At 29.1% G+C, this 19,089-nt stretch overlaps 2 protein-coding genes across 5 annotated transcripts in view; one reads left to right on the forward strand and one right to left on the reverse strand.

Moving 5' to 3' along the window:
* The window catches only part of LOC136092364 (uncharacterized), a 244,938-nt gene that overhangs the window by 129,574 nt on the left and 96,275 nt on the right, over window positions 1-19,089 (reverse strand). For all 4 annotated transcript variants that reach the window (XM_065820432.1, XM_065820433.1, XM_065820430.1 and 1 more), the window contains exon 20: window positions 14,194-14,292. In XM_065820432.1, the coding sequence (XP_065676504.1) occupies window positions 14,194-14,292 (99 nt within the window). The remainder of the gene's footprint in view (window positions 1-14,193; window positions 14,293-19,089) is intronic.
* On the forward strand, window positions 6,408-9,268 carry LOC136091613 (uncharacterized). The gene is made up of 3 exons (XM_065819319.1): window positions 6,408-6,594; window positions 6,687-7,162; window positions 7,273-9,268. The coding sequence occupies exons 1-3, from the start codon at window positions 6,522-6,524 to the stop codon at window positions 7,888-7,890; spliced, it is 1,167 nt and encodes a 388-aa protein (XP_065675391.1). The 5' UTR covers window positions 6,408-6,521; the 3' UTR covers window positions 7,891-9,268.

A 19,089-nucleotide genomic window follows, 5' to 3' on the forward strand; every position in this document is an offset into this window, starting at 1 on the left:
GTAGTATAATCAAAAAGGCTGCTGAAGATTCTATGAAATTTTGCAAAGCATATATAGAAAGAAAGGGTATATTAGGAGAAAAAAAGCATGAAGACAGAAGAGAACTGGCTGAATTAGTCGTGACTTTTCTATCACCTTCTGTTCAAATTAGGAAAACTGGAGCTATCCATCGTGCTTGTTTTCTTGCTAAAGCAATTTACTATCTGAAAATACGGCTTTTGTATTCTTAACTTGACTTTGTTGGAAGAAACAACAATCTCAAAAAAGAAATTAAGATTATTGTGGAGTTTGTGGTTTGTTTTTATGCCAAGTGGTATTTAGAATCGATTAATCTGTCAAAGGCCCCCAACTTAGATATTAAAGTTATCCTTCAAATGCAACAATTCAGAAATATTTATTGTAATCCAAAAGCAGTTGATGTTGTGCTTGATTCGCTTTACAAGCACCACTCGGTACTTGGACTTAACTATGACTCTACTAGCTCTATTGGATGAGGATTTGCCTTTTTGCAGCTGCAAATTTTTGAAAGGCTGAACATTATGCCAATAGCCTTATTGTTGTCAATGACCAGAAAGAGCCATCGGTATGATGCAGCAATATGTTCATTGTTACAATAATGAAGATTAAAAAACAGAACAAATTGATATTAGATGACAGAGCTTGCTCTGCTTTCAAGATTTCTGGGTAAAGCTCCACCAGTCTTACCAAAAAAAGATTGTCTGATAACCTTTCTTCCTTAGGAAATAAACAAAACACAAACAAATAAAAGAAAGATTAATTAGATTAACTATAGAACAAACTTCTACAAAATCTTCTTAAATATTAAAAATATTTTTTTTTGATTTGATAAGTAGCATTAAACCATGATATGCAAAAACCACATATGTTACAAAATCAACATTTTTTGTAAACTTGAAAAAACCTTTTTATTTCTTAATTGTTAATAATTTGTTTTTAAAGACCACTTGAAAACTGCGTATTTACTAATGATGTAAGATACTTTAGCACATGTTTGATTTTTTCAGATTATCATTGATATTACACTTAAGGAAAATTTATTGCAATAAAATCTCAAGATTTTGCAAAAAAGTAAAAAATGCGAAGTGTGGTTTTTGTAGACAAATTAATAAATTATAGTTATAAATTAAGGAGTATTTAATTTTATTTTAATTAAAATATTACAAATAATAAACATACATAAAATGACTTATTCTATTCTTATTTTGAATATATACATTTGCAAACTATAGTATGAATCTAAATAACAAAGTTTGAATTTAATTGTAAAAAAAGGTTATGAAAACAATGCAGCACTGCGTAATAAAGGTTTTTTCGCCAATTTAAATGTAAATTATACTATATTTTGAGTAGAAAGAAAAAAACCATACTTTTAAATCAAAAGTACAGGTATACAGATTATTTAGGCCCTAAAAAAAAATTATAAAAATTATTTATGCTCGCCTTGCCCTCAAGAAACTTAAAGTTATCCATTCTTGGGTCCTTTTTTTTCCAAACATGTTTTGAGGGCAAAGAAAGAGTGATTCAATGGTGCTGAAACTTTTTATAAGCTTAAATATATTTACTTCAAATGCAGACGGTTTGCATATGTGTGTGTGTATATATACACACATATACATATATATATGTGTGTATAAATGGTTTGAATATGTGTGTGTATATCAGGTTAGGTAGCTGTCAGGTGTGTGTCAGGTCAGGCTATCCTGCTACTGGTAACATGTAACCCAGTACAATCTGCTTCATGTCTTGCTGCCTTATAGGATCCACCTCTTTAGGCAAAGGCTAGGAGATGCCAACTCCGACTTAAAACTCCCCATGCCTTGGGGCTCTTGGTTTAGTAAAGGCTAGAGATGGTGTCTCGATAAAAATACTCATCAAGGGTAGATGTTAAATACATCCAGCTACTGTCTTGTAGAAGGCCTTCTAAGCAAAGACTTAAGGGGTAAACAGATTCTGTTGACCAGCCTTGCACCCTTTCTTCATCTATTAGGCTGGCGCAGATGTATTTTTAATACATTGTTTTCAGTTTAGGATGTTGAATACTGGATCTTCTTGACTCAATGATTGGGTTTTGCTTGTGTCTCTGTTTTTATGACTAGGCAACTCATTCTATTATCTCCTAATGAGGGTACAGCTCTAACACTCAGTTTTATGGTTCTGAAGCCGGCTGGTAGTCAGGTTTCCCGTTCTCTGTGGTAGCTCTCAGAAAAGCTGATTCTATCAACAGCTGAAAAATATCAAAGTATTAACAGTGCCATGTTGCTCAAGGGTAGTGTCCCTGTTTGTACTTTTGGTGTGCATTGCGGAGCCCACATTTGGAGCCCTTTGTTACGGCTTAGGGTTTATTAGTAGTAATGAGGCAATTGCTTGGGCTATTAAACAGTGTTCTGAGTACTATCTATGCTTTGAGTCAAGTTCTTCAATATAATTTAAAAATGAATAAAGTACCAAAAACCATAAAACACAAAAAAGTATCATCATCACCAAGTTCTCTAAACCTATCATTCACTAATATTCGTGGTCTTTGAAGTAACTTTTCTTCTGTTGAGTCTTATCTCTTGCAAAGTTCACCAGACCCACTTGCTCTTTGTGAGACTAATTTGAGTTCGGCTGTCTCATCTTGTGATCTTAGTGTTGATGGTTATCTTCCTCTAATTCGTAAAGACTCCAATAGTCACATGCTTGGCCTCGGCATTTACATTCGTAAGAATTCACCCAATTGTCGTGAAACTAGGTTTGAATCCACAGACTATTCTTTTATGTGCTTTCGTTTAGCACCACTTCAGTCTATCGCCTTTCTCTTTGTTCTATATCACTCTCCTTCATCTCAAGACTGCACTCTTTTTGATGTTGTTTCTGATCATATTGAGCAAACCCTTTTTCCTTATCCATCAGCCAATATTGTTGTTGTTGGTGACTTTAATGCTCATCACACTGAATGGCTTGGCTCTAGTGTCAGTGACCTTGCAGGCGTTAAGGCCTACAACTTTTGGCTTTCTCAAACTCTAACTCAAATAGTCAACTTTCAACTCGCTTTCCAAACAACCCGAATCATTTATCTTCTCTAATCAACTTATGTCTTGCTTTTGATCCTAGTCAGTGCTCGGCTTTTCCGCATTCACCCTTAGGTGCTTCTGATCACAGTTTGATCTCTCTAAAACTAATATCTCATTTTTCTTCATCACCTGAATCCCCCTATTATCGAACCTCTTACAAATACAGTAAAGCTGACTAGGATTCTTTCCATGATTTTCTTTGTGATGGCCCTTGGGTAGAAATCTTTTGTCTTCCTGTCAACAAATGTGCTTCTTACATAACTTCATGGATTCAGGCTGGCATAGAACCTTTTGTTCCCTCTCGACAATTCCAGGTCAAGCCTCATTCTCCTCCATGGTTTTCCTCACACTGTGCTGCTGCGATTGCCAATCAAAACCGTTACTTCCATATCTATCAGCAAAACAATTCTCCAGAAAACAGACATCTGTTTATTACTGCTAGAAACCATTGTAAAAAAGTTTTGTCTAACGCCAAAGCCCGCTATTCTCAGGTCATGAAATCTCGTATCTCATCTCAAAAATTAGGCTCTTGTGACTTCTGGAGAATCTTTAATAATTTCAATAACAAGGGCAAATCTTTAATTCCACCTCTCTTGTATGGTTCAGACTTTGTCACCTCACCTAAAGACAAAGCTGAATTGTTTGCTAAAAACTTTTCATCAATATCATCTCTTGATTCCACTAGTTGCGTTCTACCTGATATTGCAAAGAAACAGGTTGATCCATTGCTTGACATTAATATCACTCCAGCTACTGTATCTAAAGTGATTTCCTGCCTTCTATAGACTTCTATAGACTCTTCTACAGCTTGTGGCCCAGACAACATACCTGTTATTGACTTGCAGAAGTGTTCTCCGGAGCTGTCGTCTATACTCTCAAAACTATTCAACAAGTGCTTATCAGAGTCTTGTTTTCCAGCCTGCTGGAAAGAGGCATCTGTTATCTCTATCTTCAAAAATTCTGGAGAGCGATCTGATTTGTCTAATTACCGTCCTATTAGTCTACTTCCTATCATAAGCAAGGTTTTTGAATCTTTAATTAACAAACACTTAATTTCACATCTTAAATCTAATAACTTTTTTTCTAACCATCAATATGGATTTCGATCTTCTTGTTCTACAGCTGATTTGCTAACAGTAATAACCAATAGGTTTTATCCTGCATTTGAAAAAGGTGGAGAGGTTAAGGCCATCCTTCTTGACATTTCAAAAGCTTTTGATACAGTTTGGCATGCTGGTCTTCTCCATAAGCTTTCTTCTTATGATGTATCTGGCATCATCTTTAAGATTATTGAATCCTTCTTTTCCAATCGTAGTATAAAAGTTGTCCTTGATGGACAGCACTCTTCTTCTTATTCTGTAACTTCAGGGGTTCCTCAAGATTCTATCCTTGGCCCTAAACTCTTTTGAATTTACATTAACGATCTTCCAGATATTCTCACTTCTCATTCTTTCATCTAAGGTGGCATTGTTTGCTGATGATACTATCATTTATTCTTGTCGTGATAAGAAACCAACACCCTCTGATTACTTGGAGGGGGCATTTGAGCTTGAAAAGGATCTCACTTCTGCTACAGCATGGGGCTCACAGTGGCTGGTGAACTTAAGTACAGATAAAACTCAATTTTTTTCAGCCTATCGTTATTGTAATAAGTTAGATTTTCCTATATTTATGAATGGTGATGTTCTCGATGAGTCATCTACTCTTTATCTTCTTGGATTAACTCTTACTTCCGATCTTTTTTCGAAACCATATATCAAATCAGTTGCAAAATTAGCATCTGCTAAGGTTGCATCTCTTTATTGAGCTCGACACTTTCTTACTTCGGATTCTATTCTCTATCTCTATAAATCTCAAATCCGGCCTTGTATGGAATACAGTTGCCATATCTGGGGCGGATCTTCTAATGATGCCCTTGCTCTTTTAGACAAAGTGCAAATACATATTCCTTTTCTGTGACTGTTCCTAAGTGCTCCAAAAACTCTTGTTTTTGCACCTCTAGTTTTATATATATATATATATATATATATATATATATATATATATATATATATATATATATATATATATATACATACATATATATATATATATATATATATACATTTATGTAAATAAATATATATTTTTATATATGTGTGTGTGTGTGTATATATATACATATATATATATATATACATATATATATATATATATATATATATATATATATATATATATATATATATATATATATATATATATATATATATATATATATATAGATCTATAGTTTGTTGTCTTTGGGAAGAGCGGAAGGAAAAAAGTGATTCTTACCCCAACACATACGTCACTTTTAATTACTTTTGACTTTCGTCCAACATTTGCGCATTGGACGAAAGTAAAAACCATTAATTTAATTACAAATAAATCATTTTTTAAAAAAACCACAAAAACGCAAATTTAATTGACCAGAACATTCTGAATGTTTTTAACAATATAAACAATGTTTTTATTTTTATTTTTTTTAATAAAATGTTTTTATTTTTAATTTTTTTTAATAAAATGCTTTTATTTTCATTTTTTTTACTGTAAATCATGCGCGGAGTGTTGCTATATCAACTATCTTATAGCCTGACTCGCAAGGGAGTGCTGCTACATCGACTGACAAATAGCCTGACTCGCAAGGGAGTGCTGCTACACCGACTGACAAATAGCCTGACCCGCAAGGGGGTGCTGCTACATCTACTATCTTTTAGCCTGACCCGCAAGGGAGTGCTGCTACATCGACTGAGGGTTTGGTTGGGGCAGGCAGTCTATCAATTAATAATAAAAAAAAATTCCGGTCTTGCATTTTATTTTTTACTTTTTGTCAACAAAATATGGAAAAAACTTTCGGACAACATCTAAGGGTTCTATACATATTATATATATATATATATTTATATATATATATATATATATATATATATATATATATACACATATATATATATATATATATATATATATATATATTAGGGGTATTCAAAAAAAGTGAATTTTCAAATCTAAAAAACCATACCCCCTAAATTTGGGGCAAATATATAAAAAATGAGCCTCACAAAGTTTGAGCGCTGTCCGTTCACTTTTGACCCCCCCTCAAGCTAATAATTTAGGGGAAAATTGACCGAAAAGTGGTCGTTTTCGGGCGTCTTGAGGGAGGGGCAATTTTTTTTTTAATTCAAATTTTTTTTTTCTGCTATATATATATAGGCCTATATTTTTGTTTAAAAATATATGGTTTTTTCCTTACTTCTCAAAAGTCTATGTTTGGTGATATTGAAAATCATGAAAACTGGTATTTTTTAAAATATATTTTCTGTTATGCCTAATGTTATATACATATATTTTCGTGTAAATTCTGATAGTTTAAAACTTTGAATTTTTCTAATAAATACAGATTAGTACATACAATAAACATTAAAAATGAGTGAAGCACAACTTAGGTCAATGAAAAAGGAACTTTTTATTATAAAAGAGGCAAAACCAGCTATATCAGGTATAAACATTTTTATTAATATTGGAATTATAATGAGTCATTAGTTGCTAAAAAATTTATTTTATTTATAAAATATAAATTTTTCTAATTAGATATACAACTTCCAACAGGCTTGGATATACTTCAACATTTAATATATAACCAACAATGTCGATCTGTATCAATATCAAGTATTATTGCTTGTCCCCCTAAAAAAAAATTTTCTAGATGTTCGGAGAGTTGTTGTGAATGTATTTTGTCTAAAATCAAGAGACCCTGGATTAAAGCTGGATTTGATGTGTTAACTGATTTAAGTTTAGTTAAAAAACTTTTTAAATTGCATAAGTCCTATTCCAACTTGAAAAAAAATGCAAAAAGGGGAAATAGTGGTGATTTGGCTAAACAAAACGAGTTTGAGATTGAAATAAAAAAACTTTTTTGGGCTGGTAATTCTAATCTCAAAGACACAATCAGTAAAGATAAAAAAAGATCACTAAAAGACAAGATTGAAGATCTAAAATTTCTTGAAGATCAGGAAAATGAAAGAAAGTTTGTTATTGGTTCAGAGGATATTAAATATAGAAAAAAGGTATTCAATACTTTTAATTAATTACTTTAGCTCTTTCTCAAGCTCTGTTAATTCTTTTTTCCACTAATTTTAAAATTAAAAACTAAAACTACATTTCTTCTGTTAATTAGGCAAAAGAAAGCATCAGGAAGAAAAATCGTTTACAGCCTAAGATTTTGAGAGATGATGTACCCAACGTTGAACTTATAGACACAATTCTAAGCGATGATTCTTCAATTGAATCTGATTTCAAGCCAGGTGATTGGTATCATATAGAAGTCTCTGAAAACCCAGACACAGTAATTGCAAAAATTCCAAAAGATGTTTTTGCTGGTAATGTTTCGCTTACTGCTACAGCCTGTGATATATCACCAAATGTTTTACAGAAGGTAACAAATGCAATTCTATATCAATCAGGTGTTGATCTTAAAGAAGTTAAAAGCAGTCAATCTACCGCATATAGAAAAATGAAAAAAGAAAATGAAAACATGGCAAAAATTTCAAAAGAAGATGTTAAAGCAGCCATAGACGCATCTCCATATCCATGTATAATTCATTTTGATGGGAAGACCTTGTTTGAGCTAAACAAAGGAAAAATGTTAAAGAGGGATAGAATGGCTGTTTTAGTTAACATTAATGGACAGACTTACCTACTTGGAGTACCTCCACTAGCGACATCCACTGGTGAAGATCAGTTCTTAGGTGTAATGAACTTAATTAAGGAGTATCAACTTATGTCAAAAACTTGAGGAATATGCTTTGATACAACATCATCCAACACTGGGACAAATAAAGGATCAGTTTCCAGAATATCTCAAGAACTGGATAAGTATCTCCTCCAAATAGCATGTAGGCATCATGTGACTGAATTAAGAATGCTTCACTTTTGGAAATTAGTGACCAATGAAGAAACTAGTGGACCTGATAATCCTCTTTTCAAAAAGCTTAAAAATATTTTTGAAGAACCTAATTTTAACTATCATTCAGTTCTACTGTTACGGTTTGATTGGAATAAGGTTAAAAGCAGTTTTTTAGAAAAGGCAGCTATGAAGTCATTAACATTTTGCAAAGCATACGTTAGTAAACCAGGTATTATAAGAGATGATAGAAGCGAGCTTGCAGAATTAGTTGTCACGTACTTATCCCCTATAACATATAAAGTAAGAAAAACTGGTGCTATTCATCATGCAAGATTTTTAGGAAAAGCAATTTATTACCTAAAGCTTCGGCTTTTATTCAATCAACTTACGTTTGTTCAGGAAAATGATAAACTGAAAACTGAAATTAAGCTTATTACAGAATTTATTGTTTGCTTTTATGCAAAATGGTATCTACAATCTGAGGATGTCATCAAAGCTCCTTTTCTTGACATTACAGCCATACATCAAATGCATCTGTACAAGAAGGTATGTACAAACCCAATAGCTGTCGATGCTGTATTAGAGTCTCAGTATAAACACTGTTGGTATTTGGATTCAACAATGATACCTTTAGCTTTGCTAGATGATGAGTTAGCATCAGAGGAGAAGGCAAAAATTGCATCAGCAATTCTGTCATTTGATATGCCTAGCTCTGACTATTATAAGCCTGAGAATAAAGTAAAGCAAGATATCAAGGAAATTTATAAAATGAATACAAAAATTGGGAAAAAACCACCATCCTTGTCTGCCTTGGTTGATGTTTTTTCTTACCTGATTTTTGACATGATTGGGTTTGATAAGCAACGAGTTCAAGACTGGCTCTCACTTCCACCAAACTATTGGCATACTCAGTCATGCTTCAAAAGTTTTCAAAAATATGCGGAAACTTTGATTTTTGTAAATGACCATTCAGAACGGTCAATAGGTATGATGGGGCAGTATATTCATAGATATTCTGATGAAACTGAAAAGCACAACAGATTGCTAACTGTGGACAAAGTTCGATCTGTATTCAGATCACAAGAACAAAAATCCGGTACAATTTCAAAGATTAAGTTTAATGATGGACTTGGTGTGATGCGAAAAAAGATAAAGAGTTAAACTTGATTATTATTAGATTTGTAAATTTTTTTTCTGTTATAAAACTTGAATACAAATTCATAATTTTATTTATTCTTGCTCATTTTGATTTTTCAATATAGATAAATAGTGTTTTTTTCAATATAGATAAACAACATTGCTGAGGTCACAACCAACAACTGTTCATTCTTTCTGGCAAAATGAAGTTGGTTGCTCCCTCTGGTATGTCTTGGGAATAGTTAGAGAGGCCTTGTGTGTATATGTTAATACACACAAGGCTTATAAATATATATATATATATATATATATATATATATATATATATATATATATATATATATATATATATATATATATATATCTAACTTTAACTACAAAAATTCTGATTTTCATGATTTTCAATACCACCAAACATAGGTTTTTGAGAAGTAGGAAAAAAACCATATATTTTTAAACAAAAATATAGGCCTTTATACATATAGCAGAAAAAAAAAAATTTGAAAAAAAAAAATATTACCCCTGCCTCAAGGCGCCCGAAAATTACCACTTTTCGGTCAATTTTCCCCTAAATTTTTAACTTGAGGGGGGGAAAAAAGTGATCGGACAGCGCTCAAACTTTGTGAGGCTCATTTTTTATACATTTGCCCCAAATTTAGGGGGTATGGTTTTTTAGATTTGAAAATTCACTTTTTTTGAATACCCCTAATATATATATATATATATATATATATATATATATATATATATATATATATGTATATATATATATATATATATATATATATATATATACACACACATACAGTGGAGAAAATAAAAATAGCCACACCATTATTTTTCGTTCTATTTTAACAAAAAAAGCAGTGAAAAAATTTATTAATTAATAAATTATTTCACTACCTAAATAAACATAAAATAAACAGTGAATTAATTTATAATACTTTATTTCTTACTATCTTTTATTAAAATTAGAAAATTTACATATTATTTCTAATTAGTTACAAAAATTTGAAAAAAATTTTAAGTAATAAAATTGTGGAGAAAACAGAATTAGCCCCATGTATCTTATATACAATAAAATATTGAAAATATTTAGTTTTATAAAATGTGTATGTATATATATATATATATATATATATATATATATATATGTATATATATATATATATATATATATATATATATATATATATATATATATATATATATATATATATATATATATATATATATATATATTCCAGACAGCAAGCTTACATTGGCCCAATGTAAGTTTTAACATTGGCAAATTTATTCTGTTGGTCAAACATTTAGCCGATGTTTTTTTTGGCATAATATTTCATTTCTCCAAATCTGTTTTTTGCTAATATCGTAATGTGTTGCGCCAACATTTGGCCAATTTAGTATTGGCTCAATATTTTGCTATAAAAATCTGTTCTTGCACTAATGGTGTAGCGCTGTTGAGCCAATATTCGGCCTATGTAGTTGCAAATTATTTTATTGTTATACTTTTAAAACTTGTTGCATAACATTTAAAAAAAATGGTATTGCTATATAAAGTAAAGAAAGGTTTTGGTACTATCTTTTCATTTTTTAAATTATAAAAATTAACAAAATATGCTATATTTATTAATCTTCTAAGAATCTTAGAAGGTTACCTTATAAGAAGTCAACTTCTTGTGAGATTCTTGTGGAGATGGATTCTCATAAGAAGTTAACTTCTTGAGGTTCACACGACTTAACTTTATTTTTTTTAAATAATGAAATATTAATAAAGATTTAAATAATGTGGCTATAACATACAATCTAAATTATCAATGTAAAAATAAAAGCAACAATCAAATTATTTTTGTGTAAGATCTTACAGTTATATATATTTTTTCAATATTTACTACAGTATTGACATTTCAAATGTTTGATTTATTTAATAAAGAAGATATTTATAATGTCTTTTTTATTAAATAAATCAAACATTTGAAATGTCATACAGTAATAAGCATTGAAAAAAAATTTTTTTCTCTGTATTTATTCATAATAGTTTAATTTTTAGTTCATAAAGGTATTATTAATACCTGCAAATTGTACATCACTGGTGTCATAAGATATAAAATTTTATATTTGACTACTACGGTGGCATTACAGTTGTTAGAAGCTGATGTTTTACTTTTTAAATATGTTTCTTTTGCTTAATTTTTTTTTTTTTGATTGTGAAACCCTATTTAGTAACATATTAACACAGTGTACAAAAAGTGATGTTACTAGAATCTAAATTCTACTTATGTTTGCTACTGGTGTTTGCTTTCTAATATTACCAGACATCTTATTATAAGACCAATGACTAGTCTATATAAATTGATTGAATTATGAGAATTTAAATTATTATTTTTATTCATTTGATTTAAATCAAAACAACCCTGTATATATTCCATCATCCGAGGCAGAGGGATATTATTAGTTTTTAATTGAATTTATTGGATATCGTTCATATTTAGTTCGCATACAACAGTTAGTAACTTTAAGTTTATACATTAACTTTAGTTACAACTTAACTATTAATGAATTGATTTATAGACTTTTATAGTATGAAGATTGGACTTAGCAGAAGACTAAACTTCTGCTCTGGAGACAAAAAAGGAAGACAGCAAAAATGATATGCCCAAATAAAGATTGAAGAGACAAAAAATTGTGTATATCTTGGTGTAGATGATTCTTCAGATTATTTTAGTAATGATTTATCCTCAATTTCACATAATAATACAAAAAATATTAATAAACTTTGGGATTTACCTGGAACTCCAAACTCTTTGCAGAAGTTCAATGTTTAAACATTGAACTTCTGCAAAAAACAAAATTTATTAAATGGTAAGTTTTAATTCAAAAGTCTTTTTATCTGATAATTGGAAATCTTTATTCATAGCTTTAACTTTTGCAATTTTTAAAACACTTTTTCATTTATTACGGTCAAAAAGTCAGAGTGTTAATGAACATTTTATTATGCAATAATCAACATATCAAAGCTTACACCAACTTTGAAATCAATTTGAAATCAACTCTTAGGAAAGAAAACATAATATTCATATGAATTTAAAGTTTTAACAGTTGCCGATGGTTCATTGTTATTCATTATATAAACGTTTATTTAGATTTATCTAATAGACTAAGGTAAAAAAATATTTTTTTAGATGATATCATTATTTATCATTAAAAAGTTGCTGCTCTGTCTTTAATTTTATTTGGTTTATTAGTTAATTATTTACTTTCATAAATTTTAAATCTTATATGTAATTTGATGTATAGTTTCTTAAGAATATTATTAACTTTATTGTTTTAAGATAAAATTGTATCCCCTAAAGATATGCAGGTATTATTGGCATGATTGGCAAGCATTGAAGTGCAACTTGGTGAACTACAAAACACATCAAATTTAAATTTAAGCATAATTAAAAAGAGTAACAAAAATATGCCAATTAATGTTTGGCCTGAAAGAGTGTCATTGTTACTTAAAGCAGTAGAGAATTTAAGTACTCTAGAAAAAAAATTAAAAGACAAGAAAGTACTTAAGCATATCGTTGCATGAGAATTATTGGGTTTTATCTGCCTTTTTTAATGTCAAAAGAATTTAACACTTAAAGTTTTAATTAGTAATTAATAATAAAAATAAACAACTTGAAAAGTATTAAGAGTAACAATATATGTTAGATAATAAAACCTAAATAACTTAAACGATATATAATTTATAATTATAAAGAATAACAGCATTAAAACATTTAATAATTAAATACCAAAAGTTAAGTTCTCACAACATAAAAATACGCAGATAGAACCCTATAATTCTCATGCGACGATATGGTAAATATTCTTTTATGATGGGTTTATGAATTTCGTATAATATCTTTATACAAATTATGTGCTTTAAACAAAATACTTTTTAAAGGTTTTTTGTAAATGAGATTTTATATTATTTTAGTCTAACCAAAAGTAACTTTAATTATTGCCAAGTTGTATAATTTTGCAGGGTAATTATTTGGGACAAATTGGAGTTAAAGAAGAAGGAAATTGTATACGTTATTTACTAAGAATAGTTTTTAGAAACGGCCTAGCTTTAAAATTAAACTATGCAAGGAGAGGACAAAAAATCAGAATAGAAAAAATGTTGATTGCATATGTTGCTAGTGGTTTAGAAAAGTTATTTTTTCAGTTTCAATTTTGCATTACACAACTACATTCAATTTGTTATGCTTCTTTGGTGCATAATTAAACAAACAACTAATTTTTTTGCAGAAGCTGCGAAGTCAAATAAGCATGGCTTAGGCAGGCATGTGATAGAGATGGTGGAAGAAAAAATGATAGTCGTGGGCACCAAGTATCATTAGTAAACACGATGCAATAACAAGTAACTCAGCCAATATCGAAACTACTCAATAAATTTTATAGGGAATTTTTTTATCGAAAACTTTATGAGTTTTGGTTTATGTTTGGAGTTTGCAATATGCATATTCAGAGAAATTATTTAAACTAAATAAAATTTTATACTTGTATCATACATTTTTTTTTAATTTCATATTTGTATCATACATTTTGTTTTTATTTCAATGTAGCAATGCAAAAACAACATTTTTGTTGAATTTAGTATAGAGCTAATTTATAATAACATTTGCCTAATCTTGCATACAATATTGGCCCTATGTTATATACAATATTGATGTTGTATACAATGTTAGGCTTATGTTGTATACAAGATTGGGCAAATGTTAGGTAAATGTTGTATACAAGATCAGGCCAATTTTGTAAATAACATTGGGCCAATGCCTAAACAATGGTCAAACCTGCATTGGGCCAACATCAAATTTCAACGTTGGGCCGATGTATCACTATGCATTGGCCCAACGTTGGGCCAATCTAAGCTTGCTGACTAGGATATATATATTTATATATTTTTATACAAATGAACATCTTTTTATAAAAATGTTTCAATTTCAAAAAATCAAAATATAAATTTAATATTTAACTTATGATATAAATAACTAACTTTTGTAAAAATTATAAATTTACCTGTCCCACATTTTTTAAAACAATTGCCACTCTTTTTTTTTCTCACTTCTTGAAGCTGCTTTTCTCTGGCTTTTAGTTTATCTCTATAGTCATTAAGACCTACATTTGAAATAAAATGAAAATTGGTTTCTTGTTTCATAACAGCAAGCTAAATCAATCTTTAATTAACTAAATAACTATCAGATATTTATATAACTATAAATATCTGTACTTTAGCTAACTTTAACAAGACTTATTTATTAAATAACATTAATTAGAGCTTAGTTTTAGAATTAATCTTAATATTAATACTACAGAAACGTTTAATGTTTAATGTTGTTTTATTAGTTATGCTTTGAAAGAACGCGTTCTCAAAATGCACACGGTCATTGGAGAAAGATCTCTTAAGTGAGTTGAAACTTTTTTTCATTTTGAAATTTAACTATTAGTTTAGATATATTACATGAAGAATCATACTAAGATAAATAATCACCGTTAAGATCATACTATAATTGAAGTAAGTATATAAAATAGTTGAATATATATTTTTATTAGATAAAATAGAAAGGATTTAAATTTTTATTAGATGAAGTAGCAAGAATTTTAAGTAGAAAGGATTTTAATTTTTCAAATCGTTTATATTTTGTTTGTTTTAGTTTTTTTTTTAGCAGTTTTATTTTTATTATTTTATTTTTTAGAAGGAAAATAGGGGTATGGATGTTATTTAAAGTTATACTAATGCTATTTCCATAAAATGGTTATTACTACTTTGAAATTTCTGTGATGCTATTAACTATTTTTGTTCTTTCTTAGAAAATTTAGAAAAATTAAATTAAAATTTTGTATATATGTTGTTGTATGTAAAAGTTATTGATATAAAATAACATACAATATGTTATTGTATGTAAAAGTTAAATTTTGTTATGAGGATTACAGTTCTTATGAAAAAAAAAAGGTAAGGAGTATTGTTTGTAAATATATTTTTTTTTTACTTTGAATCTTTTTAAATTTTCTCGTGTCATTTTTAAAATTTTTGTTTGCACACGTTTATTGTTTGCATTTTTGCATTTTTGATATGTATGTGTATGTGGTAATAAGTGCTTTATAGTTGTTTTATCAATGTGTTTTTATAATAATGTAAAGTGTTTTTTTATTGCTTGTGTATGTGTTAATATGTGTTATACAATTGTTTTTAAAAATGTGTTTAAATATGTATATGAGGTATATTTAACCTTATATACATATTTAAAAACATTTATTGTGTTTAAAGTTGGTACATATGTTTATATTATGTTGTTTCAAAGTGCTGTGACTTGGTAAATGTGTAGAGTAAGATTTTTCAACTTTGCCAGCCAAGTGATGTACTTATAACAGAGGGTTACACAATAGTGTTTAGTGTCAAAGAATACATAATAATGTATTTTAATAACATTTTGCTTAATGTTGTTACTTATGTTCTGTTATATATAAATGTTATCTTACTTCAGTTATGTTATATACATATTATATTATGGTGTGTGCTATTGTTGTGTGTTGTTGCTGTAATGTTTTTTTGTTATCTTTTGAGTTGATAGACATTTGGCTTATCTTCATGTTGGTGTCTATTGTTAAAAATGGTAAATAGGTAATTTTATTAAAAATCACTGCTTTTAATCATTCACTAATAGCCAATACAAATTATTTTGTCATATATACAATTTGTTTTATCTCAATTTGATTTTTTGTCTTTAGCTCTGTTTACTACATGATTTTGCTATAAATATTTTGGAATCATGATGTTCCAGCATAAATTATTTTGTAAAAGCTAACATGAAATAATAATATTTTACAACAACTACTCTGGTAAATCACAACAGCTTTTCTTTATAAGGTGCATTGATTTTCATTTTTTGTATGTAATGTTTTTCTTATTTATTTACTTATTCATTACATTTTTTATTTTAGATTTATCAGATGATGTATTAATGTGGTATAGAAGAACGAAATATTGTAAAGTTTTGTGAATTTTTGAAAAAAACGTTTACTAATAATTTTTTTTGAGGAAATAATTTTTAAGTTTGCAAAAACAAAGAGTTTACAACGTTTTTTTTTTAATTTTTCTTTGTCAGCAGTATGTTTATTATTAAAATTGCATGTTTTTAATAATTTTTTTTACTGTTATTTGCTAAGCTAATTTTTTTTCAAACATCTCCTAGCTGATATATACATATATATTTTTTAAAGTCATAAGATTATTGTACAATTTATTTTAAATGACAGTCTGTTATATATAAAAATTATTTGTGTGTGCTATTAAGATAAGAAAGAAAATTATATAGGAAAGATTGTAATCTTCAGGATTCGTTTAAGATTTTTTGTTACTACTTTCAATTAAAAGTGAAGTTTAAATGGATGATATTAGGCTAGAAGCAGATATTAGTTTAGAAAATGGAAATGTTAATAGGCAAGTTGTTTGTGGCACAAATGAAAGAGATAGACTTAGGCAAGATGAAATTAATAATGGACAAATGGTGCTCGGCAAGCAGCAAATAATTCGAACCCAAATGAGGAGAGCTTGGTTAGGCGAGTTGAAAATAATTGTTGCAGAAATGAAAGAGATAGGCTTAGGCAAGATGAAATTAATAATCAACAAAATGCAAGAATTGCTGCTAGATACGAAAGAATGCATTGTATAGCAAGAAGTAATACTATTCCAGATTATAATTATTTAGAAGAAATGAATTATATTTGTCAGCATTGTGGTGCTAAGAAATTTCCAGATGAAACACATTTTTTATGTTGCCATAATGGAAAGGTAGTTATGTCACAACCTTCATCATTTCCCCAAGATTTAGAAGATTTATTTAAAGGAAACTATGCAGATAGAAATGCCAATCTGAATTTTTTTAAATATATTAGAAATTATAATGCCTGTTTTTCTTTTGCTTCATTTGAAGCTAATGTAGTTCAACCCATGAATCATGAGCCGCCATGTTTTAGAATATGTGGTCAAGTTTTTCATTGCATTGGTAATTTAAGACCAAATCAAGATGTTCCGCCAACATATTATCAACTATACATTTATGATCCACTTGCAGCAGTAAATTTTAGAATGCAACAACGTGGTAATGATCTTTGCTTAAGTGATTTAATGTTTTCGATTGCAAACTATTATTAGTGAAGAAAACTCATTTGCTCTTGCATTTAAAAACATGGCTGAAGCGGAAGATGAAGAAGCAGCACTAGAAGGTCGCTCAGTGTCAGTTGTAAAAATGTCTTTATAATCTTCCTTCACATAATGAAGTTGTATTTGTTGGTGAAGATGGTGCACCACCGCTTCCAGGGAAGTTGTTATTTACCCAAGAGGTCATCCTCTTAAAACTATATCAAGTATGTCTGCCAACTTAGATCCTATGGTTTATCCTCTATTTTTTCCAAGGGGTGATGCTGGTTGGCATAATCAATTGGTTCACAACCCTGAACGTGCTACATTGGTTAGAAATCATGTTACATTATCTCAGTATTACAATTATAAACTTTCAGTTAGATAATTTTTTTCTTCACTCTTTTATGGCAAAAAACTGTTTTAGCAATATGCTGTTGATGCGCATGTTAAAATTGAAGTCCAGCGCCTTGGTTTCATCAGAAATAACCAAAACAAACTGAGAAGCGAGCAGTATGATGTCTTAAACGAACATGTAAACAATCTTGGAAATGATAGTAATGTTAGACCAGGGCGTGTTGTAGTTTTGCCATCAACTTATGTAGGAAGTCCTAGAGCTTTAAAGAAAAACTTTGAAGATGCTATGGCTATAATTAAAAAGTATGGTAAACCAGATCTTTTTATTACTTTCACTTGCAACCCAAAATGGCGCGTGATAACTGAAAATTTATATCCAGGTCAGATAGCAAATGATAGACCTGACTTGGTTATTCGAGTATTTAAACTCAAATTAAATAACCTTCTCAATGACATTTTTAAGCACGGTGTATTAGGGAAAGTTGTAAAACATGTTCAGGTTATTGAGTTTCAAAAGCGTGGTTTGCCACATGTTCATATTTTACTTCACTTTGCAAATGATGATAAGCTTGAAACAGCACATGATATCAATAATTTAATATCTGCAGAAATTCCAATAAATCATATGTCACACACTATTATACGCATAAGTTCATCTACCTGAAAATCAATTAGTGTATTTTAGAGAAGGAGCAGAACAAATGGTTTTAGATCGTGCAGCTCAACGTGATACCCACCTAATGGCATGGTTTAAGTTAAATACTGAAAATGAAAGAGCACATTGCTATTCGTATGTAGACATTCCTTATCACTTTATATTTGAATTTATTGTTGTATATTTGGTTTGTTTTTGTCTTTTTTAATTGAAATTTTATTTGTTTTTCACCAATTAAACTTAAATATAATTAAATTGATTCATTACCCAATCAATCATCATAATATGATGCAACATTCTATTGTTAAAAATAATTAATTGGTAGTTTAATTTATTGAAAACACTGCTTTTAAAATTTACTATAAGCCAAGACTATTTAGCTATATAAACGCAATTTATTTATTTCTCTATTTGATTTTTTATCTTTAATGTTTTTAGTTTGGCTCCTTGAAGCATTTGCTTTTTTGCTTTTTAATTAAAATGTTTTAAATGCTATTGTAATGTCTTTTAAATTTAACTAAAGTTTACTAAAAGTCAACGTGAAATAATGTCATAAAACAACACCCACAAGCTGCATCATGACATCAGTTTAAGTATGACAACAGGCTACTGAAAAGCAGGTAAATTGGTAAATTTTTGTTAAACAGATAAATTTTTGTTTTGATTTGTTTTTTTTTTCTTTTATGTCTACTTATCTGTTACAATTTTTATTTTAGGTTTGTCATATGACGCATTAATGCAACATAAAAGATCAAAGTTTACA

The sequence above is a fragment of the Hydra vulgaris genome, chromosome 15 (genome assembly GCF_038396675.1).
Source record: "Hydra vulgaris chromosome 15, alternate assembly HydraT2T_AEP".
In the NCBI taxonomy this organism is placed as follows: Eukaryota; Metazoa; Cnidaria; class Hydrozoa; order Anthoathecata; family Hydridae; genus Hydra; species Hydra vulgaris.